The sequence below is a fragment of the Anolis sagrei genome, chromosome 2 (assembly GCF_037176765.1).
Source record: "Anolis sagrei isolate rAnoSag1 chromosome 2, rAnoSag1.mat, whole genome shotgun sequence".
Taxonomy (NCBI): domain Eukaryota; kingdom Metazoa; phylum Chordata; class Lepidosauria; order Squamata; family Dactyloidae; genus Anolis; species Anolis sagrei.
In genome coordinates, this window is record NC_090022.1 from 100,690,953 (window position 1) to 100,716,219 (window position 25,267).

Sequence of the window (25,267 nt, forward strand, 5' to 3'; positions counted from 1 at the left end):
GTGTTCTTTTTAGTTGTCCAAAAACATCTGCTTTCTCTTAAAACATATTTGCCTTTAAACCATACTCTCAAGAGACAAACATATGCAGACTTCTTTAAAAGTAACATAGTTGGTTTACTCCCAAACTTCATGTATTTGGCATACAGGTACTTTGCAAATCAATCCATCTACAAGTAGATTTAAAGTAGTGTCTCTGTGTAGGTACTACATGGCATCTTTCTCATAATCATTAGTCCAAAGCATCTCCCTGTTTTGAGAATCTACTAGTCTTTGTCTAGACAGACAGTCCAATGGAGTCTCTAATGGCTTCTGTACAGCATACTGTTCCTACATTCTTTTAAAGGCAACTAGTTCCTGCTGGCATCTGAACTGAACTGTTTCCAAAATGGAGTCTGAGCCCTGAACAAGCCCAGATCTGATCACATGGTTTGCAGCCCCTCACACAAAAAAGAGGTTAAAGGTTAAGAGGTAAAATTGCATACCAATACACACATATACAATACAGTAAGCAATTATATACATAACAAACAACTGGTGGAGACCTGAGAAGGTTGCCATTTCCAACAGTTTGTACTTTAAAAGTAGGCATCACCAGATTGAACAACATTGAATAACAAACGCATAGTCAATGTAATTCATTAAGATGGTCTGTAATGTGGCTCATTTTAGCTAAAACTAAGTCAGAACTGTAACTGCTGTATTTCCTGATCATCTTATAAGGTTGCTTATATTAGTGCTAGAAAAGACAGACTCCTTCAATTTTATTTATTCACATGTTATCGTTGACTTTTGCAACATCTGGATAAATTAGATTGTACTGGTTGCTAGGTTCCCCTTCTTCACACAAGAGCAAACTGTTGTTTATATAGATATATGAGCTCAGAAAGTGTGAAATCACACTGTCTTCATCTGATATTCACTTTGGCGAGTTCTGCAGCTTAAATGAGCGTCTATAATGAACACAATCTGAAATTTGCTTTCACCAGCAATTTGAACGGAATGCTCATTTTCCACAAATATTAAGAGAGCTGAAATGTTTATGGAAAATTAGGAAGGAAAAGTCCATTCTAAAGTCTTTTTTCCATTTTGCATAAATATATATGGATGGTTTTTTTCCCATTTACTGTATCCTGTTAGTTTCCTTGAGAAATGCTCATGGGTAAGAAAAAGCATGGATGAAAGCCAGCAAACAAGAACTTTGTTTTATAATAGTGCCCTTTAGTTGTTAAACAAACAAGTTGATGGTTTGGAAGCAGGAAAAAATTGAATCTAATGTGAAGCCAGGAGTCAATAGACTGAGCAAAGTATTGGTTTAGAACAGTTGTTTTTAACCAGTGGGCCATGGGGATGAAAATCTGGTCCGCGGGCCTCCTTCCTCTTTATTTGATTTTATTTATTTTATTTCCACTCCTTTCACACCACCTGCCACTCTTTCCCTGTTCCCAGGCCCGTAGCCAGGATTTCATTTCGGGGGGAGGGGGGGGCTGAATTTTTTTCAGGGGGGGGGGGTTCGGGGGGGCTGAGTTTCGGGGGGGGGGGCTGAGTCTGAGTGAAAGAGGGTCTAGCCTAGCAACCCTTTTGTATCATTACCCCCAATACCCTCACGCATATGGGATATATTGAGTATGGCTATCAGATCATGATATGAATAAACATAACAGTTTAAATAATGCACCAGTAAGGCCTTTTCGCGAACCACCATGAGAATTTCGGGGGGGGGGGGGCTGAAGCCCCCCGAGCCCCCCCCCCCCCCCCGGGCTACATGCCTGCCTGTTCCTGACCTGCTCTGCCCCCTTGGATAGACTACATCAGCTTTAGATTATTAAATATGGTTTTCTGTGGGTGAGTTTCTGTGGGCAACTACTGGATGGCATATGTTCTGTATCAGAAACTAGAGCTGATGTGGTCTATCCAATGCAAATTTCTGAATCAGCACTCCAAATCTAACTAAACCAAATCTAAAGTTGACCAAAAACTGATTTGTAACCCTTTTAGTACTAATGTTGGAGAGTGGTTCCTGGTCAAAGTAGTCCCTGGTCAAGTGGTCCCTGGTCAAAGTGGTTCCTGGTGAAAAAAGGTTGGGAACCACTGGTTGAGAATTTTTAGTTACATTATCAAAACTCTTCTTTGGCTTTTTAAGAAAAGTGTGCACATTCGTAATGAATTCAAAGAGCCACAATTCTGAGATTAAAACTTGAAAAATATAAGACTTGTACTCTATGATGAAAAATCATCTGAATTATTGAAAGGCTCAAGCTTCACAATAAGGCAGGGCTGCCTTTAACTTGGAGCGGAACATGCCTTGTGTATTTTAAATTAAATGCTTGTTCTAGTAAGGTCATCTGGAAGCTGCTTTTAATCAGTTGCAAGAATGCATTGTGTCATATACATATATACATATGTATATGTGTGTGTGTGTGTATTAGTACTGTATCTTTGCTTTAAATACAGCTTCCATGGAACTAGCTTAGTTTGACATCTTTATTATTTTGTTCCAAATATTTAATATGGTAAAATACATTTGTTTGTTTTTCTGTTTTGTTTTTTTGCTGTCAAATCAACTTTGACTTATGATGATCTTATGAACAGGTGACCTTCAGGAGTCCCAGCCTTCCAAAGCCCTGCTTACAACTTCAGCCTCAGGACAGCCGTGGCTACTTGATTGAATCAATCCACTTATAATATGGCCTTCTTTTCCTAATGCATTCTGCTTTATCAAATGGTACCATATTTTTCAATTAGTCATAGCTTTTCATGGTATGTACAAAATATAACAGCCTCAGTTTAGACATCATGTCTTCTAATAAATGTTCCGGCTTGGTCCATTTATTTGTCTTTTCAGTATCCCATGGTATACGTAAAACTCTTCTCCACCACCACATTTCAATTTAATTATTTTTCTTCCTATCAACTATCCTCACTGCCCAGCTTTCCATCACCATATCTATCTATCTATCTATCTATCTATCTATCTATCTATCTATCTATCTATCATCTCCCAGTTCTTTAGAGTAACTCCCATATGTAAAGCCAGTGTCTGCATGCTACCCCTTCCAGCATTCATCACTTGTGAAATATTGCATCCCCTACCTCTATCCCACCAAGTTACATGCACTATGTGAGTATTTTCTCCTTGGTTACTATGCAGGAGCAGAATCTTGTGTGCCTCAGGCTTCACACAGCCTACCACTGCACCAATGGATCTATGGACTGAGCCCACCAATTATCTTTAAAACTAAAACAACAGCTGTTATGTATCTCTTATCTTAACAAGCATTAAAATGAACCATGGTCAAGCCTGTATGACGCCTACCCAAATGGAAAAGGAGGAGGTGAACCAATTTGTCCTGTCATTTGGCAGATTAGCTCCAGAAACAGAAATAAAGCTTCTCGTGTTAATCTCCTTAATGGCACAAATCAGCCAAAGATAAGTATTTTAAAGTCCTAATGATTTCACTGATGAGCTCCTTTTTCTCCCATGGAAATCAACACAGCATTCTGTTTGTCAAGTACACATCGATCCCACCATTTTCTAAGGAAGAAATGAAAAACCCAACATTATTTTTGCAACCTTCCCCTTGGTCCCTGCTCTCCCAAATGGATTACAATGACATAACTTGCCTCTTGTACCATTGAGATAACACATATGTAAAGAAGTGGCATTCTTAGCAATAAATCCATAGTTGCTGGATGGTGAATGGTGACAGTATATTTATCTAAATTTAGGTGGGGTGGGGGTGGGCACTGAAGGCTTTGCTTGTATTTAGAAACATGGAAATTTATACCAATTCCGCAATTATAGGATGAGAGGTGAACTCAGCCCCACTTCCCCCTAACTCTCCAGTATGGCCTCCAGTAAGTTTTAAGCTGTCTGTAACATCTACTGATACATATGTTTTATATTTGTAGTAATTACTGAAAAGCTATTTTAGATTTATGAGATGCTTGTATGCTGTTTTTTTTTTTTTGTATTTTGTTTTTGTTAATACTGGCTTGGAGAAAGGCAATTCATACACAGCTGGTCAAAACTTTCAAAATATTTATATATCTCATGTGGCAATATGGACCAGGTAAATCTTGGGACAGTAGATATATATATTTAGTTGTTCAAATCTATGGAAATGCTATTGGGATTTATGCTGATTTATGTTTTTATCTTTTATTGGTAAATACTGTTTTCCTGCCTTTATTTGTTTTATTGGTTTGTAGATTTAGACTTGGTTTGAATCCAGTTTGATCATCGTGGACTTCCTTCCAAATCAGCATGCAGAGATCAAATTGTGAAACAGGACTAGTTTTTTATTTTATTTTGTATCAAACGTATTGCATAAATTAGTATAAAACTGATAAAAATAGAAGGAGCACAAGCGGCTAAATATCTTTTGACCAAAAATGGGCAACAGCGACTGTATTGTCTGTAGCCTCAAGCGATTCTTCCTCTGTACATGAGGCAGGACATTGCGGACAATCATACAGATGTAGAGTTGGCTGTTCTGCTCCACTATCGCACAAGGTGGAGGATTCCTCTAGGTTGTGCCATTTAGCCAGCTTGTCTTTTGACCTGCCCACTCAACTTCTGAATCTGTTCGGGGACTTCCAAGTTGCCCTGGAGAAAGACCGGGGGGGGGGGGGGCATCCAATTGAGGTTTCCTGTTTAGCTGCCCAGAGGGATACTCTTGCTGTTGCTGGGGGAACGTTAAGAGGAGTGGTGGTTCTCATGAAGCTTTTCCTTGATTTGAGTCTACTGGGAGGAGGCTGATAGCCATGCAGTGGATGGTTTTCACAGTGTTCAACCTTATTTCTCTCACAGTTAGCAGCCACTTCCTGTTGCACATGGGGGGGGGGGGATGCCAGCTAGCTTGTAGAGTTTATCAACAGGTGCAGGTATAAGACATCCTGTGTTGTTTTATTCTGCATGTTTTATTCAATGCTATGTTCACCTGTGCCAAACAGGGCAGGCATACTCGGCACTTGAGTAAGACATGGCCAGGGCTGATATTCCTATTAATTTTGGGTCTGCACCCCATGTACTGACAGTAAGCTTCCGCAGGATGTTATTGTGTGCAGCTACTGTGTGCTTGGTGTTTGTGCAGTGTTCCTTATATGTTCATGTTCGATCTAAGGTGACACCAAGATATTTAGGATGGAAACAACGTTCAAGCTCTTGACCTTCCCAGGTAACTTAAAATTTCCTGTTGGCTTCACGGTTCCATAAGTGGAAAGCACACACTTGTGTTTTGGCAGGAATAAGCTTCAGGTAGTTATCTTTGTAGTAGCTGGAGAGATCTTTCAAGGCATTAGTAAGTTGTATTTCAACTGTTTCAAAGTCTTTTTTCTGTTTGCTTTTAAACTGAAACAGATGAAACATAACAAATGCTAAAGCCTTAATATGGCACCATTTCAACCCCAAAAGCAAGAACCAGTTCAAAGGCAGAAGTTTAAAACATCATTCTGGGAAGTATCTTTCAAAGAAAGTGACAATCCAAACCTTTTTAAAGAAATACACCATAAAATAGGATGCAGCAGCAAAATGAACAGCGATATTGAGATACATTAATTCTATCCGTGAGCAGGCTATTGTAATTAGCTAATTATCTTCTTGGTGGCTGCCCCTCCACTTTGGAACTCCATGCGCAGTGATGCCAGAATGACTCCCCTCCCTGCTGTCCTTCTGGTGGAAAGCTAAAACATTTTTATTCAGACAGGCTTTTAAAGAAGGTTTTTAGAATCAATTCAAAGGATGCTGTGGTTTTTAATCTTGAATTTGTTTTAATGGTTTTTAACTGGGAATTTTTAAATACTGTTTATATTTAATCCTGTTTTAATATTCATATATTTGTATATTTGAAATGGTTATGCTGATGCTTTTATGTTAAGCCGCTTTGAGTCCCCTTTGGGGGAGGTAAAGCGGGATAATAATAATAATAATAATAATAATAGACTGAAAATCAGCTGCAAAACAAGCATCTTTCTCCTTTTTAAAAATGATTTTATTTTATATTTACAATATGATAAAAATATGAGAAGGGAAACTGAAAAGAAAAGAAGGGAAGGGAAAGAAGATAAGGAGAAGAAAAAGAGAAAAAAAGAATAAGAAAAATAAAAATATATTAAAAATTAGGTGATTTTAACTTCCAATTCATGGTGGTAAACGTATTGTCCTTTTGATTTAGAAATTCTTGTTTCCTTTCCCCCCTTTCCATTAAACAATGTAACGAGACAAATGATTTCTTCATCTTTTCTCTTTTCTATATAATTATCTTCATCATTTCTCTCTTCAAAGAGTCTTTAATGGACTGCCAGTCCATTTTGTTTTTAGTTTTTCCTTGATATTTAGTTAGTCTATCTGTGCTCATAATCTCAGTTATCTGTATTAGTCATTGTTCCATCGAAGGTGTCTCTTTTACTCTAAAATAGACTATTCTTGCTGCAGTTACTAAATAATTGAGGAATATCTCTTCATTCTCCTCCTCCTTTATATGAAACATTCCTAGTATCTTTCTCTGTTTGCATACACATTGAGCTGCTGTCCTGGCAGCATGCCGCTGACCATAGCTGTGGTGTCCTGGGGCAAGCCCTGGCCAAATGTAACCATGTTATGCTGCTGCTGCCAAAGCATGCATGACACTTTGGGCATGTCTCCAGGGGGTATGCCCCTCTTTCCCTCTACTTGACTTTGGATGTGGTGATGATAGGGAATGAAAATAGCAGAGCCAATTGGGTGGCCCACCTGGCTTCCTTGCTGTTTTCAAGACAAGCTCTGCATACTTAGCAGGCAAGCTTGCAGCTGCAGCTCAGCTATTCTCAGCCCCTCGATGGATTCCAGCCAACCGTGCCCAAGCCTCTCCCAGCTGGTTGGCACGCCTGGCCCACTTTGGCAGGCGACAGCCTCTCCATGCATCTGATGATGGATGGTGGCATTTTTAGAAACGCCACAGCGATGAACTCATCCGCCTGTTCCAAGGGAGTCCTTCATGTGGAAAGCATGTCTCTCTATCAGCTGCATTCTTTCCCTGCCTCCTTCAATGCATTTTCAGTGTTGTTATATTCTTTATTCTCAGCAGGCATAACTTTGCATTGTGTTAAAACCTTTCTCTTCTGAGGATGGTGCTGCTTTTGGATACAGTGGAGCCACTTCCCACCATCTTACTGCCATACATAAAATAGAGCCAACAGAGATCTTTTATGAAGAGGCTTAACCCGGTGGTGCAGTGGGTTAAACCACTGAGCAGTTAAATGTGTTGACCGAAAGGTCACAGGTTTGAATCTGGGGAGCGGCGTGAGCTTCTGCCAACCTAGCAGTTTGAAAACATGCAAGCTTGAGTAGATCAATAGGTACTGCTCCAGCGGAAAGGTAATGGTGCTCCATGCAGTCATGCTGGCCACATGACCTGGGAGATGTCTATGGACAAAGCTGGCTCTTCCGCTTAGACTGGATTTAATGTCAGGGGAAAACCTTTAGCTTTTAAGATACCTCTATAGAGATCTAGCATGATTTAGTGGTTTTAGTATAGAACTATGACTCTGGAGATCAGGGTTCAATTCCCTGCTTGGCTGTGAAAATCCACTGGCTGACCATGGGCAAGTTACATACTCTCACCTCCCCTCTCAACCATGATAAGGTTGCCATAAATCAGAAACTACTTGAAGGGACACAACAACGACTAAAGTAACTGCAGTAACCTTTAGCAATTCTCATTATCTGTGTTAAGTCTTTGCTAGGCTTTTTTCAGTTGTTTATAGGTGAGCCTGTCATTTGCAGAACCAATAGAAGGGTAGTTTTACACCATTCTACCCAGAGCTTGAGAAGTTAATTTTTTTGGACTAGTGTCCAAAGAAATGACCTGCCAAGAGCCTGACTGGCTGGCCCAAGTAAACGTATTTCAAAAAGTAATTTCCTCAGGTTTAGATAATAATGCAGCATGAATATTAAGTACAGAACATAAATTAACTGAATGGTTAATTGGATGGATAACAACTGATTTGCACAAAGCAGGAACATACTATTTTCATTGCTGAAATGAGTGTTCTTTGGTGCTTAAGAAATAGGATCAAGCAGCGGACGCACAGTAAATTTTTGCACTATGTTACCAAGAGTCTGCATTCAGTCATTTGTGCCATGAACTGTTAAGACACCAGCATAAATAATTCCAGTAAAAGGAATGAGCTCGTGCTGAATGGGGACTTCTGTGACTACTAGTGGATTCACACCACAATGTACTTGTGATAAAGGAATTGCTGTAACCCAGTGGTCCTCAACCTTCCTAATGCCGCGACCCCTTAATACAGTTCCTCATGTTGTGTTGACCCCCAACTGTAAAATTATTTTCATTGCTGCTTCATAACTGTAATTTTGCTACTGTTATGAATCATAATGTCAATATCTGATATGCAGCATGTACTTTCATTCACTGGACCAAATTTGGCACAAATACCCAATACGCCCAAATTTGAATACTGGTGAGGTTGGGGGGGGGGGGGGCAGGATTGATTTTGTCCTTTGGGAGTTGTAGTTGCTGCGATTTATAGTTAACCTGCAAGAGCATTTTGAACTCCACCTACAGTGGAATTGAACCAAACTTGGCACATAGAACTCCCATGAGCAAAAGAAAATACTGGAAAGGTTTGGTGGGCATTGATCTTGAGTTTTGGAGTTGTACTTCACCTACATCCAGAGAGCACTGTGGACTCAAACAATGATGGATCTGGACCAAACTTGACACAAATCCTCAATATGCCCAAATGTGAACACTGGTGGTGTTTGGGGAAAATAGACCTTGACATTTGGGAATTGTAGTTGCTGAGATTTATAGTTCACCTACAATCAATGAGCATTCTGAACATCACCAATGATAGAATTGGGCCAAATTTCCTACACAAAACCCCCATGACCATCAGAAAATACTGTGTTTTCTGATGGTCTTTTGTGACCCTTCTGACATCCCCTCATGACCCCCCAGGAGTCCCGACCCCCAGGTTGAGAAACACTGCTCTAACCACTGAAATGATCAGGACTATAGCAAAGGCACTTGCCTTAGAGAGACTGCTTTGCTCTAAATCACTTCCATCTACAGGTGATAGTTAATTGCCATACAGCATAGTAGCTTTTCCAGAAAAAAATATTCATAGTGACTCACAAGATTAAAAACTAGATACAAGTAAAAACACAAGCAATTAAAATATTAAAACACAGCTATACACACACACACACACACACACACGATTGAATTGAAAGGAATTTTAAACAGAAAATATAGCACACAAATGCCCCTACTAAAAACCATTTATCACCAGAGAGAACCATGCCAGAAATGAATAAATGAATAAAATGGTTGCCTATTAATAGAAAGATAAAAGAGAGGTAATATTTATTTATTTATTTATTTATTTCACAGTTTTCTATACCGAGCTTCTCAACCTCATTGAGGGACTCAGCCCGGTTTCCAGCCATAAAAAACATATACACTCATTAAAATATCATATATCACAATTACAAAAACAACTTTAAAAACACTATATATAAAACTACAGTGGTCAGTCGTCCTATTAAGATGGATCTAAATCAACTTCCATCCAGGGTCCTCATTCATCAAAGGCCTGACTCCACAGCCACGTCTTCACCCGTTTCCTAAATGTTAGGATGGATGGGGCGGTTCTGGCCTCCAGAGGGAGAGAGTTCCAAAGTTGCGGGGCCACCACCGAGAAGGCCCTGTCCCTCGTCCCCACCAGGCGCGCTTGCGAGGCCGGTGGGACCGAGAGCAGGGCCTCTCCAGACGATCTTAATAGTCTTGATGGTACATAGGGGAGAATACGTTCGGAGAGGTAAACAGCGCCGGAGTCGTTTAGGGCTTTATAGGTCAACACCAGCACTTTGAATTGTGCTCGGAAGCTAATTGGCAGCCAATGGAGCTGTCGTAACAGCGGAGTGGTGTGCTCCCTGTACCCAGCCCCCGTTAGTAATCTGGCTGCCGCGCGTTGGCCTTGCTGCAGCTTCCGGGCAGTCTTCAAAGGCAACCCCACGTAGAGAGCGTTGCAGTAGTCTAAGCGGGATGTAACCAAAGCGTGTACTACCGTGGCCAAGTCAGCCCTCCCAAGGTACGGACGCAGCTGGCGCACAAGTTTTAATTGTGTGAATGCTCCCCTGACCACTGCTGAGACCTGGGGTTCCAAGCTCAGCGATGAATCCAGGAGAACTCCCAGACTGCGTACCTGAGCTTTCAGGGGGAGTGTGACCCCGTCCAGCACAGGCTGTAACCCCGTACCCTGTTCGGTCTTACGACTGACCAGGAGTACCTCTGTCTTGTCTGGATTTAGTTTCAATCTGTTGTCCCTCATCCAGTCCGAGACAGCGGCCAAGCACTGGTTCATGACCTGAACAGCCTCCTTAGTGGTAGGTGGAAATGAGTGATAGAGTTGGACATCATCTGCGTACAGATGACATCGCACCCAAAACTCTGGATGATCTCTCCCAACGGCTTCATGTATATGTTAAACAACATAGGGGACAGTATTGAGCCCTGCGGGACTCCACAGTGCAATGACCGAGGAGTCGAGCAGGAGTCCCCTAGTGACACCTTCTGGGAGTGACCCTCGAGAAAGGACCGGAGCCACTGCAAGGCAGTACCCCCAAGACCCATTCCCACGAGGTGTCCCAGAAGGATACTGTGGTCGACGGTATCGAAGGCCGGAGAGGTTCAGCAGAACCAACAGGGACACACTCCCCCTGTCCAGTTCCCGGCGCAGATCATCAACTAAGGCGACCAAGCCTGTCTCAGTACCATGTCCCGGCCTAAAGCCAGACTGTGACAGATCTAGATAGTCCGTGTCCACCAGGAATTCCTGGAGTTGCAAGGCCACCACACATTCCAGGACTTTGCCCAAGTAGGGGAGATTGGAAACTGGCCGAAAGTTGACGAATTGCGTGGGGTCTAGTGATGGTTTTTTCAACAGCGGTTTGATGACAGCTTGTTTTAAGCTGGCTGGAATCTTGCCTTCCCGAAGTTTCTCCAATTTTACAGAGAGTAGTCAGTAGAAAAGTCTTCCTCAGCATCCTCATAGCATGTCTGTAAGGGCAGGCTCCTGATTAGATATGATCTCAAATAGTGTGAATCCAACAATTGGGCTCTTACAGATACCTGAAAACTAATTAGATAGTAAATTCTGAGTGGCATTACACATTACTCTTGAAGGAGTGGCAGACCCCAGTCCCCATGCCTAAAAAAAATGGGCCTAGCAAATGCTACTTTACCAAAAGACACATTAGATTACTATGCTAAACAGTCTAACTTGCCACACAAGTACTGGATAGATAACATTTTAAAAATTCATAGCTGCAATGTGTTTTGTCTAATAGGGAAATTTCATTTTATGGCATACTCAGTTGCTTCCAATTGATGAGCGATGAATAACACACTTGCTCAGCAGCTGGAAAAAATGTTGATACTACACTGCTACCTTGTGGAATATATACCAAATCACACCCTTGGGCTCAAGGTCAGGATTGGGCAACCTTCCTTATGCTCTCTTTGGGTGAATATGTGTGTGTGTGTTCAAGTTGCCTGTGATGACTACTGCAACCCCATGCATTTCATAGTGTTTTCTTAGGTAAGGTATCACCAGAGGTGACTTTGACAGTCCCTTCTTTTGAAATACAGGTTACACTACGTGCTATTCATTGTCAATCTCCCATCCAAGTACTAACCAGAATGGAATTGAAGTATGGCATCTAAATTAATTAATCTACAGTCATTTTTATCCTTTCCTGTACATAGGCCCTAATACAGTGACATCTCTGCTTCATCCATTTAACAGTGAAATTGAAGAAAAAATACACTTCACATTCTTTCAGTTTAGTGATATTATAATTCAGACAAATGACTCCTGTATCACAGCTGCTTGGAAACCACTCTGGGAACATTTGTGGTTGCAAGGGCATAAACACGACAAATAACACTAAATACATGGTCTTGACATTTTCTCTATCAAATTACCATGAATATCGGCTGAGACTTCAGCAAAGGATCACTGCCTTGTCGCGGCACTGGAGCTTGAGCACCTCAATGACACCAAGAACAAAACCATGAAGGGACACCCAAAACGGGATGGTCATGCCAGAGAGGTCAGACCAAATGTGATCCCTGGGGAAGGTAATGGCAGCCCACCCCAGTATTCTTGCCATGAAAACAAAATGGATCAAGAGTTGGAAGCGACTGAACAAATAAACAACATAGGCTGAGAACCATGTGATCCCAACGACAGATCTCATCATCACTCACTAGTAGCAATGGTGGTTGATACTGATAGGAATTGCCATCTACCAGTTTCTGGAGACCTACACATCCCACATCAGTTTTAGAATTTCATATGGAGATTGTTCATAAGACACTCCTGCTTTTGATGTAACATTTGACACAGCATATACCTTGCCTGTTACAAGGTTCTGATTGGTCAAAGCCTTCATTTACTGGGAGCCGCTCTGAATCCCCTCCCAGGTGATATAAGAGTGGGGTAGAAATACAATAAATAAATATACTAGCTCCGAGCCTTCCTTCCCTAGGAAAACCCCATGGAATGCCTGGGGTCACCATAACTGGACAGGTTATTTGAAGATGCACACACACACAATCTTTATAATGTAGTGCAACATGCACTGGCAAGAATGTTCAAGTTTCCTGCGAAGGCATTATTGTTAGGTGAAAGTATGACATCATGGGGAAAATCTCAACACTCTTTCTCTGCCTTTATGTTGCTGCCAAAGTTATAGCAACTCTAACTTTGATTTAACTTTTGTCTAAAGGGCGTTTGGATTTGCCTTTCCCTTCAAGGGTGAAAGTGTGTAACATGTACAAAAGTCGCTCAATGGGTTTCTAAGTCCAAGAGGGGGTTTGGACTCTGGTCTCCAAAGGGAATAGTCCCACCCAGAACACCTCCCTGGCTTCTAGAATTATTACATCTATAGCTTAAAATGGCTTTTTTTCAATTGTGATTTTTGCAGAACTTCTCATTACTTCTTATGGAACTGTATAGTTCCAAGGAACTTGTACCAAGAAATTAACGAGAGATCATCTGAACAGTCCTGCAAGTATCATATGCAAAAGACTTCTATTTAACTTTGTATGTTTACTTAATTCAAAATATTTAATCTTAATATTTCAGTGCCAGACAAAAACACCATCATTTAGGAAGATATCAAGGACCAATTTGTGGTAAGTCTCAAGAGGTTCATGATTCTAAGATAATACATGTAAGAAGCATTGCTGGGAGGAAAGTTGGAATGAAAATTCTTCAACTTTTGAAAAAAAATCATTTCATATTTCAGTATTTTTTCATACTTCCCTTTGTTGTTGCCAGCAATAATCCTGCAGTGCACTCACAATTTAACATCTTCCAAGGGTACAGAATTGTGCCTGTGAATGGGGCGTCATGAGACATTATAGATGCTTTCCCCAATTTTGTTCTTGAAGCAGCCCTTAGACACACACTTTCAGAAGCATTTGTTCAGCCAGTACCAGAATCTGGCTCTTTCACTATCCATAGGAGTCATTTGGCCTGCCCTATGTAGGCAACAGTGTGCAAACTACTCCTGTTCTCTTATTAGCCTGCATGGATATCTTTCCTTCTAGATAATGGCAATGTGCATTACTGTGTTCTGAGCCAACTGCAGAAGAGATGGGAGGCAGGCTCCATTTAGTGCCTTATTAGGAATTCTCCATATAGTACTGCTGTTGGACCACAGGAAAAAAACTATTCATGCCAACTGTCTTGAAATCCTACAATACATTTCTATATCATTGACATTAATTATGCAGCATAATACAAATGAGAAATGAGAAGGTTTTTTGAAACGGAAAGATGCATTAGGTCTACAGCCTGAAAATCAGAATGAAGGAACTTACCTGAACCAAAACACACCAAAAATTGCAATAGTGACAAAGATGATGCTGGAATTTCCTTTATTGCCCTTTCTGGAAATAATGGAAGTAAAAGTCATTTTTATAACTCAAAAAGGAAGCACAACAAGGAAAAACACTAAAATATGACACATTGCTTCTTCGGTTTATTGGACATATTTAATAAATAAAGTCCCTTGCCCTATCTGTATTCAAATACACTTTATTAAAGGAATGTATCGAAATATGTTTTCCATGGCATCTTCTACTCCTCTCATGACATCTGTTGAATTGATAAAAGAAGTGTCATATCACAGGTGGGAGACAGTTGAATACGTCTCACAATATCCAGTTCAAAACCTGCTACTTTTAGAGGAACAGGCGGTATTTTTCCCTGTTCTTTTAGCTGATTTAGCAGCTCACAACTTCACTGGCAGCTACACTGTTTTGGTCTGTGTCAGAACAATGTCAGGTTCTTATAATCAATCCTCCGTTTCTCTTTCCTCACAGTGGTGCCCCTTCTCTTTGTTGGGTAATTTTACAAAAAAGGAAACAGTCTCTTCTTTAGGATGTAAAGCACGGTGGCCAAAAATAAGGCAAGGGCGAGGAAGATGAGCAGTTTATCCGTCAGCTCCCTACGGTTGTACTTCGTGATGAGCTTTCGTCCTAACTGTATCGTCCCAGACATGGATTTGAATTCCTCATTGGCATCCACAATGGTCCGTGAAGAATTGACTGGAATTGAAAAATATATATTTCAGGGCATCTAGCAAACTTATAAATATGGTGAACATCCCACTTGAGTCCTGAAAAAAGTACAGCATACAATGTACTAAATTGGCTCTAAATTCCAGTAGCAGATTGCATAATTTTTCAATCTAAGGGTTAATTGAGGACAAGTTAGGAAGGGAAAATATTTGCCATCATCTGTGAACCCACATGGCATTGGTTTTCTTGTGAAGTCCCATTCACAGCGGTGTAGTTAGGGTCAATGATGGAGTAGGAAGCAATTATGGATGGAGTTGGAATTCGGTAGAAAAATGCCGACTTTGACCCTGGTCACAAAAAAACCCACCCTATAATATTAAATGCTTAGTAAATTGTTCCCTATTATGTTGATATTTGTCTGTTTTTGAAAGCATTAATGTTTGCTGTTGTATTTTAGAATCTGCCCTTAGTTCCCCTTGGAGGAGAAAGGGCGGAATATAGATAAAGTTATTATTATTATCATCATTATTAATTATTTATTTCACAGCAATTATTTTGTTCAGAAATTTTAATCAAATACATATATGTTCTCTCAATAGAAAGAGCCTGATGATTTACGTGATGAAATGACTTGCGTTACCATTTCACTACAAGTAAATTAATTAGTAACAACTGATGTATATTTGGACAGCAGAAAAATAATGGAATTAAAAGTTTGGCAGATCAACTCCATAGCTTTGATAAAAACTATTAACATTTTTTGATGAACAGCACTATCAGGGAAATTCATACATAAAAAAAACATCTAAGTATAAAACCCAAAGCATTTTTTTTAAAAAAAGTGTTTTAGCTAAAGTTATTCAAGGTACATTGAAAACATACAGAGCTTTAAGATCCATTTAAAATAACAAGGAAAAGAATCAAAGAGCTAATCTAACTTCAGGCTAAACATTCACTAGTACAGCTACTTCTCCCCCCCCCCCCCCCCCCGTGTCCTAGCAGCCCCCAAAAAACAGGTCTGGAAAGTTCCCCACCACTTAGGACCAATCTTTAAAGCACATGGAATAGACTGTCAGGAGAATGAAGACATATGCCGCTTATAGTCTAATGAATGAAGCAGTTCTGCCAAATCAAGGAGCCCCCACTGACTCTAACCCAACAGACTAGATGGAAATATACCAATTGAAAAAAACAGAGAAAAAACAATTTGCAACAGGAGTAAATACAGAGCTAGGGTCAGGAGTACAAGACCAGCTGCACAAGCTCAGTGAGACATTGTAATGTGATGGTTATCATCTTGTCACTGGTTTTTATTTTAGAACAGAGTCAAATACAGGCAGATTAAAAACAAAACAATAAATCCAGGTTTCTGTAAGACAATCTGGACCCATTTGCAAGCAAACCTGGGAAATAAAATTAGCATGTAAATCAGAGGTTTTTAAAAAAACATAACATACGAAAAGCACCTGGTAAAAGAAATCAAGACGTACTTAATTACCAACAATAACTATGCTATTTGTACACTAGTATCTGTACTGAGCACAAAATACCTTGTGAAAAGTAGCCCTAAAATTAACTACCTTGAAGGCTTCAGTTTCAGATCTCTAAAGTAAATTAGAAAACAAATACAAATCTGTAACTATCAAAATCTTCAAACGTGAACATAAAGGTGCTGCTATTTTTGTACAAATGGTCTGAATAACATATTTCAATGCACATGATCTTAGCCAAAAGGCTGAGAAGCGATATTTATGTATTTTTTTTTGTTTTTGTCTTTTACTGTTGATATGGTCAGTGGAGTAATCAATAAACTTTACTACTTCTTGTCATATTTCAATGCAGATATATTGCTTCTTGGAATGAAACATCATTATAACCAACTCATATTTTTCAGCAATTTTATCTTAGATTGAAAGTGATTTGTCAGTCGTGCAGTATTTGAAAGATTGAGGCTGCTTAAGTGATAGCACTTCGTTTCTAGACCTCAAAATTAGGTTATTTATTGCCTATTGCAGTAAGAAATGCTCCAACTTTTTTCTGGTGCAGCAACATTTAAATGCCAGATGAAGCACAGCTGGCTTGTTCATGCAAGTGATCTTTGTGAGCTCTGTCCCAGATAAATAGCACAGACTCTTTATCCAGATGTTGGGGGACAGAGTCACTGCCAAAGTTGTCACTTAGTGGGAGAGGAAACACATACTGATTAACTGCAGGAAAGGAGAGGAGAGGAGGAAAAAGCTGCATTTAAATCATCCCATCCATCTCTCCCAGAAAAGCAAAGGCAGAAGGCTCAGATGGTCCACATCAGATTTCAAAATGTCCTGCTACTAATAATCAGTTTGACCACAGTTCTGATGTACTTTTAAAAGTGAAAGGGCTACAAGAAACTCAGGTCAATTTCTGATATTTTTTTTCATCTAAAGCTCAAGAAGCTTTCAGAAGTACTTTGAGAGCTTATTTGGTTCTGACATGAGTTAATGTAAGCCAATGTATTTTTACCTTCACAACATTTCTATGACTGGGTAACTGAAAAAATAAATGCAATAAAATAACAGTAAAATAACATCCATGGAGGATGAGTCTTCTTTCTGGTTTGCTATTCATCATGCAGACAGAGAGACATATACAAAAAAATTACATACCTGGGTTTGTTCTGATGTTAACTCATAAACATATATTTAAAATTCATATTTTACATTGTTATTTACCAGTATAACCCAATTGGCAACTGGTCCATAAGCAGTCTGTCCCCAATCTTCAGGACTTTTTTCAATGAAAGAAGAAAACAACTATAGCCAGCGAGTACAAATACAATGATCTTGGATGTGTGTGTGTGTGTGTGTGTGGGGGGGGGGGGGGGGGCGCTTACTAATCCCTTTACATCAGATAATCTGAGAAGCAGTTTCTCACTTAAAAAGCTAAAATGCAGCAGTTGTACAAACCTACCAAGAGCCTAATCAATGACATGTTTATGTTTTCAAAGTGGGTTTTACAAGCAACCAACTGCTCTTTTGAAAACAGCTTCTCGTTCTTTTGTACAAATACTTTGCAGATTATGTTACAGAAAACACTGAAACTGGAAAGAAGCTCAGCAAGAAATCCTCAATGGGAAGATAAGGTAAAGCAACACCTTGCCCAGCCATACTGGCATTTCTTATACAAACTGAAGTGTATTCTCAGCGCATTTTCAGGCTTATTATGGTGAGATCCCACAGGCCCGGAAAGCCTATTCCATGGGACCAGAGTCCCAGAATCTTCTACACAGTAGCTGGGTGTCCCTGGTTACAAGCAAGGTAACGGATAAAGGGCTCCCAAAGTCTGAGATGGTTTATTTAGCTGAATTTATATTTCATTTTGAAATTCATACCTAGATGTAGTTCTGTTTCAGGAAAAACATAATGAATTGCAGCAAAAATCTGTTAACCAGATTTTATGTGTTCTAACACCTGAGTAAGGCAAATACATGAGTGTCTCACACATGACAAGTAAGGTAAGCACATATTTATCTTCCCTTACACTCGGAAGATGCTTGTCTGAAGACGAGAGCCTCATCTATGCAGGCAGGTTTCTTACATGGTGGGAAACCGATTTCCCAGTTTTTTTTAATTGTCCTACATGCAAATGCTCTGCTGTTCATAAAGTATTCTTCAAATGTTATGGGACACAGAAATGATGACAAAGTAGGGCTAGCATCCTTCATCTCCTCATGCGTCACTCAATTTATGCAAGAATTCAAACCCTGGTCTCTCAAAGTCCTTATCCAATAGTCAAATCACAATACCATACTGGCTCTGTAACAGACATTTCCTAGGATGTATTAGCATTCGGGCACCATGTATATACTCATTGACTACATACAGAGCGCTGTGTGCCTCACAGATATCTCGGCTGACAGAGATGAAAAACAATGTCTTCTTCCTTAAGGCAGCCTTGCCAAATTCTTTGGGGGAGGGGAGGTGTCTTCAATCCCCAGGTGGTGGGTAAGGTGATGGCCGTGAGAAAATATCATAAAGGTGTCAGAAACAGCATATTATGCACTAAGATCTACTTTTTATCTATGGATCTAATTTTGTTATTATTTACTTACCCAAGGTTTGCATAGTTTCTTCACTTTGCCGGACCTGCTGAGACATCATTCTGCTAATTCCCATCAGGCTCTCTGTGATGTTACTTGCTCCCTCTGCCAAGCTTTCCTTAGTAGTCTTCCTTTAAAAAGAGAAAGTAACATGAGGATACAAATGCAACCTATAGAGGTGGAAGATGGTATCAAGCAGAGCAGCATTCATACTAAAATAAAGCGGGGGGGGGGGGGGGAATCTAACTTCTTTATGTTCTCAATATTATACATGAAAAATTTAATATTATGAACTGGGCACAATGTCGCCACTTAAAAGTGAGAGCTACATTTCAAGAAACAAGATTAGGAATGAACCTTTAAAGATTATTCTAAAAATGCAGCATAAAGGTCTATATTACTGTGTTCCCTCGCTACTTCATGGTGCGCTTTATGCGGACTCGCTGTTTTGCGGGGTTTTGAAAATATTAATAAAAATATAAAATATTTACATCCAGTAGAAGCCAGGGACCCTGGAAGTGCAACAGCCTGAGGTGTGCCGGGGAAGGCCTGCCTCCCTGGCCTCCACAGACCCCGGAAGTGCAATGGCTTGAGGCACAGCGGGGAAGGCCTGCAGACCAGGGAGGCAGGCAGGCGCTCTCGGGATGGGCCGGGAGGCGGGTAAGGAAGCGCGGATAGAAAATAATATATAAAAAATATAAAATAATATATAAATATTAAAATTAATATAGTGTCCCTATTTCGCAGATTATCACTTATTGGGGGTGGTCCTGCAACGGAACCCCCGCAATAAGTGAGGGAATACTGTACTAGATACACTTCCCAAAGAGAGCCAGTGTGGTACAATGGTTTGAGCATTGCACTATGGATCTGGAGACCAGGGTTTGAATCCCTGTTTGGAGATGAAAATCTGCTGGATAATCTTAGGCAAGTCTCATTCTCTCATCCTCAAAGAAAGGCAAAAAAACACTCTTAAGAAATCTTGCCAGGAAAATCCTGTGACAGGTTCATCCTAGGGTCCCCCTAAATCAGTAAAGACCTGAAGGTATACAGCAACAACAAAAACACTTCCTAAAGTAGACCAACAACCCCTCTCAGTATACAATACGAGGGAAGAGACAGAATAGTGGGTGTCTGGAAGCAGTGAGAAGAGTTCAATTCCCAAACTTTGGTCCTCAGGATATTTTAAATTTCCAGAAGCCTTAGCCAACTTGACCAACACTGAAGACTCCTGGGAGCATAAGTCCAAAACACCCACAAGACCAAAGTTTGGGAACCAGTGCCCTAATACTTATCAAAGTGGGCTGTAAAGAATGATAGGAAGAATTTAACAGGTTAAGTTCAAAAGAAGCAGTGCAGGTTACCCTGGACTGGAAAGTGACTTTTTTTTTAAAGAAAGCTTAACAGAAACAACTTTGTGATTAAACATTATAGGAGAAAAACTCTCTACCTTTGTCGTAAAGGATCTCCCCCTCGCAGCAGTTCATCTTTCTCAGCATTGTCAATAGCAATTTTACAAGCTAGGTTTGCCTTCCTCCAAGCTGTCTGATTGCTGAAATTATTAATATACTGACATTTAGAACAATGGTGGCTGTGATGGCAAGGACAGAAATATCTATCAATGTATTATATACAAAACAATTAAGATAACAAAATACATAACATTATCATGCATCATTCCTCTCCATAATAAACAATGATTCTTAACAGAGAGAGTATATTGACTGTTCATTGACAGCCAAAGAATGCGAGTTCTTTAGTATATTACCTTCACAACAAAAAATGTTTCTTATGCAATTGTCCATTCAGCAACGAACAGGCTTGAGAAAATCAGTCATAGCCAGTTCCATCCACTAAAATGGGAACATGGTATCTACAACTTTCTAGATATTATTCACCTCCATTTCTCATTAGCTTGTGAAATTCAATTATTCTTTATGAAATTGCTGTTTGAGAGATTCACTGGAGAGTCTGAGGCTAAAAAAAAGGATGTCATTCATGAGATGTCAAGTGTTCATGAGATGTCAAGTCTTACACATTACAATCAGAGAAAATGAAAGCTACATATAATTCTTTGAAAACATAATGCAGCAAAAATCCTGCATCATCTTTTTACACACAAGCAAAGTTCACTTTAGAAATAGGACAATTTACACCATGCACTCTGAATGCTGCACTTGCAACTGTGCTTAGCCACTGTGAGGTTGTGTAGATCAGATAATTTTTGTATAATCTTCATCGCTAAAAGTATGTCTATGACCTGTACACAAATTAAAATTACTGTTCGGCATTTAAAAGAAGCTACAGCTGCCTGCAGGAAATAGATAGGATAGCCAACCCTAAAAATCATATACTAAGGGATAGCAGCATTCCTTAAAATTGGTTTGTTTGCTCTCAACAGCTTGAGATTAAAAAAAAAATACTAATAGATTAGAAAGTGATTATGATCAGAATTTTTACTCAAATGTAGGTGTTTTGGGGGAGGGGGCAAAGCTACAAATGGAAGACTGGACTACAGATCTAATTTTGACACTAGTTTGTGTGAATAACAGCATTATACCAAACTCTTTTGAGACTGACTTGTTTGCCTGCTATTATGAATGACTTGCAAGTGAAAAACAGTTACATAAACATATATCAGAAATACAATGCTATCTATGTTTATAGTCTCACTAACCTGAGCATTTGCTTCTTATGGTTCTCTACTTCTTGGAGCAACACTTGCTTTTCTGACTCTTTATCTTGTTCCTTAGCCATCTGTTCAAGCTCCTAGGCAGACCCACAAACAATTATTAATTCATCTGTGATTTTTAAATAGAGATAGCATTTTAAAGAGCAGGTAAAGTGTTTGTGCCTGCTTTCAATCCTGTGGCTGCCTCCTGCAGAATTCTGGGATTTGTAACTGACTGAGGTGTTATGGAAATTCCCTCCAAAAGGGCAAAAGCATGTAAAAAACAAACAAACAAAGGCACAGAAGAATAGCTTCTTGTCTATCTATTTCCTCCCTGACTTGAGCAGGGTGTGGTTGAACTCCAGCAGGAAGAGCCTTTTAACTGCTCAGCCAAAGACATCCTGGCCTTCCCTAAACTACAAATACCAGAATTTCTGCAGGAGGCAGCCACAGGATTGAAAGCAGGCACAAATGCTTTGCCTACTCATTAAAATGCTATGTGATGAGGTTAATAGTCTTTAGGAGTATGTATTCCATATAATTCATCTTTTCAAATGGTAGAATCCTAGAAGCTTAAATTATTAGTGTAGCTTGGGCTCCTTTCTTTGGTGAACCAGCTATCTTTAGCAAGCTAAAAGGATCTAGAGCCCAGACAACTATGCCACTATATAAAACAACTGCATACTATGGTGTTATTTCTAAATATGAGCAAGTTTAGGAGATCCCCATGAAAAGCACCTCCTCCATGCCCAGCATAAAAATGCAGAAAGCTGCTGCAGGAGTGCTAGACATTTCGTCCTCCTTTGCCAGCCTCCAGTAGGCTGGTAAAAACTACAATGAGCCTACAAGCCTTATTTACACATTTCCCCATGGTTTGTCACCATTCCTCACCTGGATTCTAAGTCGTAAATGGTGAAATTTTTCCTTCACTTTGGCATTGAGTTCCGTAAGTGTACTTATAGGCCCCATGCAATCTCGGATATCCTAAAATAAACAAGTCAAAGAAAAATCATATAGTCACTTGCTTCTATCATATTGTTATGTAATGTAATGATGCTTTACGAGCAATGTAATGTTATACACTGTGGCTAAGCACTCAGACATTGCTGAATGCCACATTATCTAGGTGTGGACTTAGATAACCCAGTTTGAAGCAGATATTCTAGAATATAGGGTTGTGTGGAAGGGTCCTCAGTCTTCTGGCTGAACCACCATCATGAATTAGGCATGATGGTGAACACTGTTGATAATAGAACCCCAGACATAATGTAGAATTAACTGAGAAGTGGCAAGGTATGCACAATCACTCAATCATGCCAGTTCCAATATACTTGCATTTAAAATGCTACAGGCATCTCAGGGAAAAGAGGCACTAAACCAGTGGGACATTTAAAAAGTAATGAGTTAACTAAATAACAAATATAAACTATTTATTTATATTTTTAAAGTTAGCAACCTCAAATCAATTGCAAAGTGTAATCAGATCCACAGACTTTGTGAAAACTAGTCCCAAATGTTAAGAAACCCCTTTCACAGAAACACAAAGTAAATTGCTGTATTTTACTAGAAGAATAACGAACTATGATTAGTAGTATGTGAACTAGATTTAATTGATTCAGCGCCATTAAGACTAAGACTAGTCCAATTCCTACACTACAAAGCCACAATGGCAACCTTGTGTGCTTGTTTGCTAGCCATGGAAATGAATGAATTATAGAGAGAGACCTCATGGGCCTTCTAGTCCAATCCCCTGCCAAGAAGCAGGAAAATCACATTCAACGCCCTCCTGACAGATGGCTATCCTGCCTCTGTTTAAAAGCCTCCAATGAAAGAGTTTCCACCACACTCTGGGGCATAGAGTTCCACTCTTGAACAGCTTTCACAGTTAGGAAGTTCTTCCTAATGTTCAGGTGTAATCCCCTTCCCTGTAGTTTTAAACCATTGCTCTGCGTCCTAGTCTCCAGGGCAGCAGAAAACAAGCTTGCTCCCTCCTCCCTATGACTTCCTCTCACATATTTCTACATCTCCTCTCAGCCTTCTCTTCAGCAATCTAAACATGCCGAGCTCTTTAAACCTCTCCTTACAGACTTGTTCTCCAGACCCTTGATCAATGAGAAGAATCGTGAGCAAGAACCATAACTGCACAAAAAGTGGAGAACTGGAATCCTATCACTGACTGCCCTGTCTTTAGTTATCTGTGCGGAGGCCTCTTACCATCAGAGCCACAGGATGGACCTTCTGCAGGGGAATAGGCCAAAGCCCTCCTGACAGAGGTTTGAGGATTGGCTTGACCTCTGGAGACCAGGGTTCGAATCCCCACTAGGCTGTGGAAGCCCACTGAGCAACTCTGGGCCATTCACACTCTCTAAGCCTCAGAGGAAGGCAAGGGCAACCCCCTTTGCCAACAAATCTCAAATAATAATAAAGAGTATAGTGTCTGAATTGTTTTTAATACTTTGTTAATAAGCTTGAATGAGACTTTAACTTAATAGTTTAATAACGGTAACACTTAATTCTATTTTAATATTTCCATTTTGAAGGCTTCTAAATCGCTTAGTTAATAACAAATAAAAACATTCGTTATAATGCTGGCTGGCGCTTTTTGGGGAGGAAAACCATTCTTGGAAATTATGATCAATATGGTTCTAAAAACTTTCCTCAAAAAAGTGGTTTCTGTGAGTAGAATTGTAGGGCTGTGCGCTGTTCTCCATCCTGAGAGAAAAAGGAGTACTAATGAGTACAGCAGCAACAACAACAACAACAGCAACATGGCATGACAGACGTCTGAAAGGGCTTGGAGAGGCCTTGGAAACCAATGTCCTCACTGCGGAAACCACTTGGAAACCAATGTCTTCACTGGGAGAAGGAGCCCGCAGTGGCGCAGTGGGTTAAAAACTTGTGCCCACATGACTGATGACCTACAGGTCGGAGGTTCAAATCTGGGGAAAGCGCAGATGAGCTCCCTCTCTCAGCTTCAGCTCCCTATGCGGGGACATGAGGGAAGCCTCCCACAAGGATGGCAAAACATCAAAACACCCGGGCATCCTCTGGGCAACGTCCTTGCAGACGGCCAATTCTCTCACGCCAGAAGTAACTTGCAGTTTCTCAAGTCGCTCCTGACACGAATCCCTCCCCCCCCCAAAACCTGTGGTAGAATATGTGGATCAAGAACAGGGCTCCACAGCCACTTAGGGCCCCACCGCCAAGACATTTCACTTGGAGGGCCATCATCCTCGAGCTATGAGGGACCGCTTAAGGAAAGGGAGAGGCAGAACATACAACAGGCGTCATTTCCTTCAAGGGAAAGGGCTGTCAGGAGAAGTGCCCTGATCAGAGCTCTTCCGAGGAATAACAGGCACAGGTACGAAACGCCCTCGGTCCGTGAGAGGTGGGGAAAGGCTTTACCTGCACCGCCGCTTTAATCTCCAGGTCGAATTTGACAATCTCCTGGTTGCAGACGCGGACCGGCACGTCAGCGGCAGCCGCCATCTTGGAACGAACTACGGCGAGCGAAAGGGGGCGCGGGGGCGTTTCGAAGCGCGCTTTCTCTGCTCCGCCCTGAAGGCGGCGCCAGGAGGAGGAGGAGGAGGAGGAGGAGGAGGAGGCGGGCTCTCCAAAGCTGCGTGATTGACAGGGGGAGAGGCCACTCCTAAGGCTCAATCTCTCTTGATGTTTTGCATGTCAACAGTGTCACATCCTGTTGGGATGTGGTTCTTTATCTGATGTTTAGTCTTTTTCCAGCTGAAACAAGGGTAGGAGAGGGTGGATGAATATATTATATTCTTGTTCTTATGGCTGCATTTCTGTTGGCTTAATTCAGAGTTTGAATTAAAACCTTTTGCTCTGTTACTTTGCTACAGAGGGATTCTCAGCTGGTGATCCAAGTAATATTTATTCAAGAATTTCAAAATGTATATAGACTTC

At 40.5% G+C, this 25,267-nt stretch overlaps 1 protein-coding gene across 2 annotated transcripts; it reads right to left on the bottom strand.

The window, feature by feature from the left end:
• Positions 1-14,034: 14,034 nt before the first annotated feature.
• On the bottom strand, positions 14,035-24,866 carry BNIP1 (BCL2 interacting protein 1). 2 transcript variants are annotated; one of them, XM_060765114.2, is made up of 6 exons: positions 24,749-24,866; positions 22,235-22,327; positions 21,350-21,441; positions 20,123-20,224; positions 18,685-18,803; positions 14,035-14,624 (listed from the first exon to the last, which is right to left on the bottom strand). In XM_060765114.2, exons 1-6 carry the CDS (start codon positions 24,830-24,832, stop codon positions 14,428-14,430), a joined length of 687 nt encoding a protein of 228 aa, XP_060621097.2. In that variant the 5' UTR covers positions 24,833-24,866; the 3' UTR covers positions 14,035-14,427. The 2 variants fall into 2 exon arrangements, with proteins under 2 accessions (XP_060621097.2, XP_060621098.2); XM_060765115.2 differs by lacking the exon at positions 14,035-14,624 and adding an exon at positions 15,579-16,000.
• Positions 24,867-25,267: the final 401 nt, after the last annotated feature.

Excerpts from the sequence above, each read along its gene's own strand:
- BNIP1 (XM_060765114.2), bottom strand. The coding sequence starts at position 24,832 with ATGGCGGCTGCCGCTGACGTGCCGGTCCGCGTCTGCAACCAGGAGATT. Across the intron at positions 18,804-20,122 it reads GGAGATCCTTTACGACAAAG|GAAGACTACTAAGGAAAGCT; the intron begins GTAGAGAGTTTT and ends CTCTTTTTAAAG. Across the intron at positions 14,625-18,684 it reads AGAAACTATGCAAACCTTGG|TCAATTCTTCACGGACCATT; the intron begins GTAAGTAAATAA and ends TTTCAATTCCAG.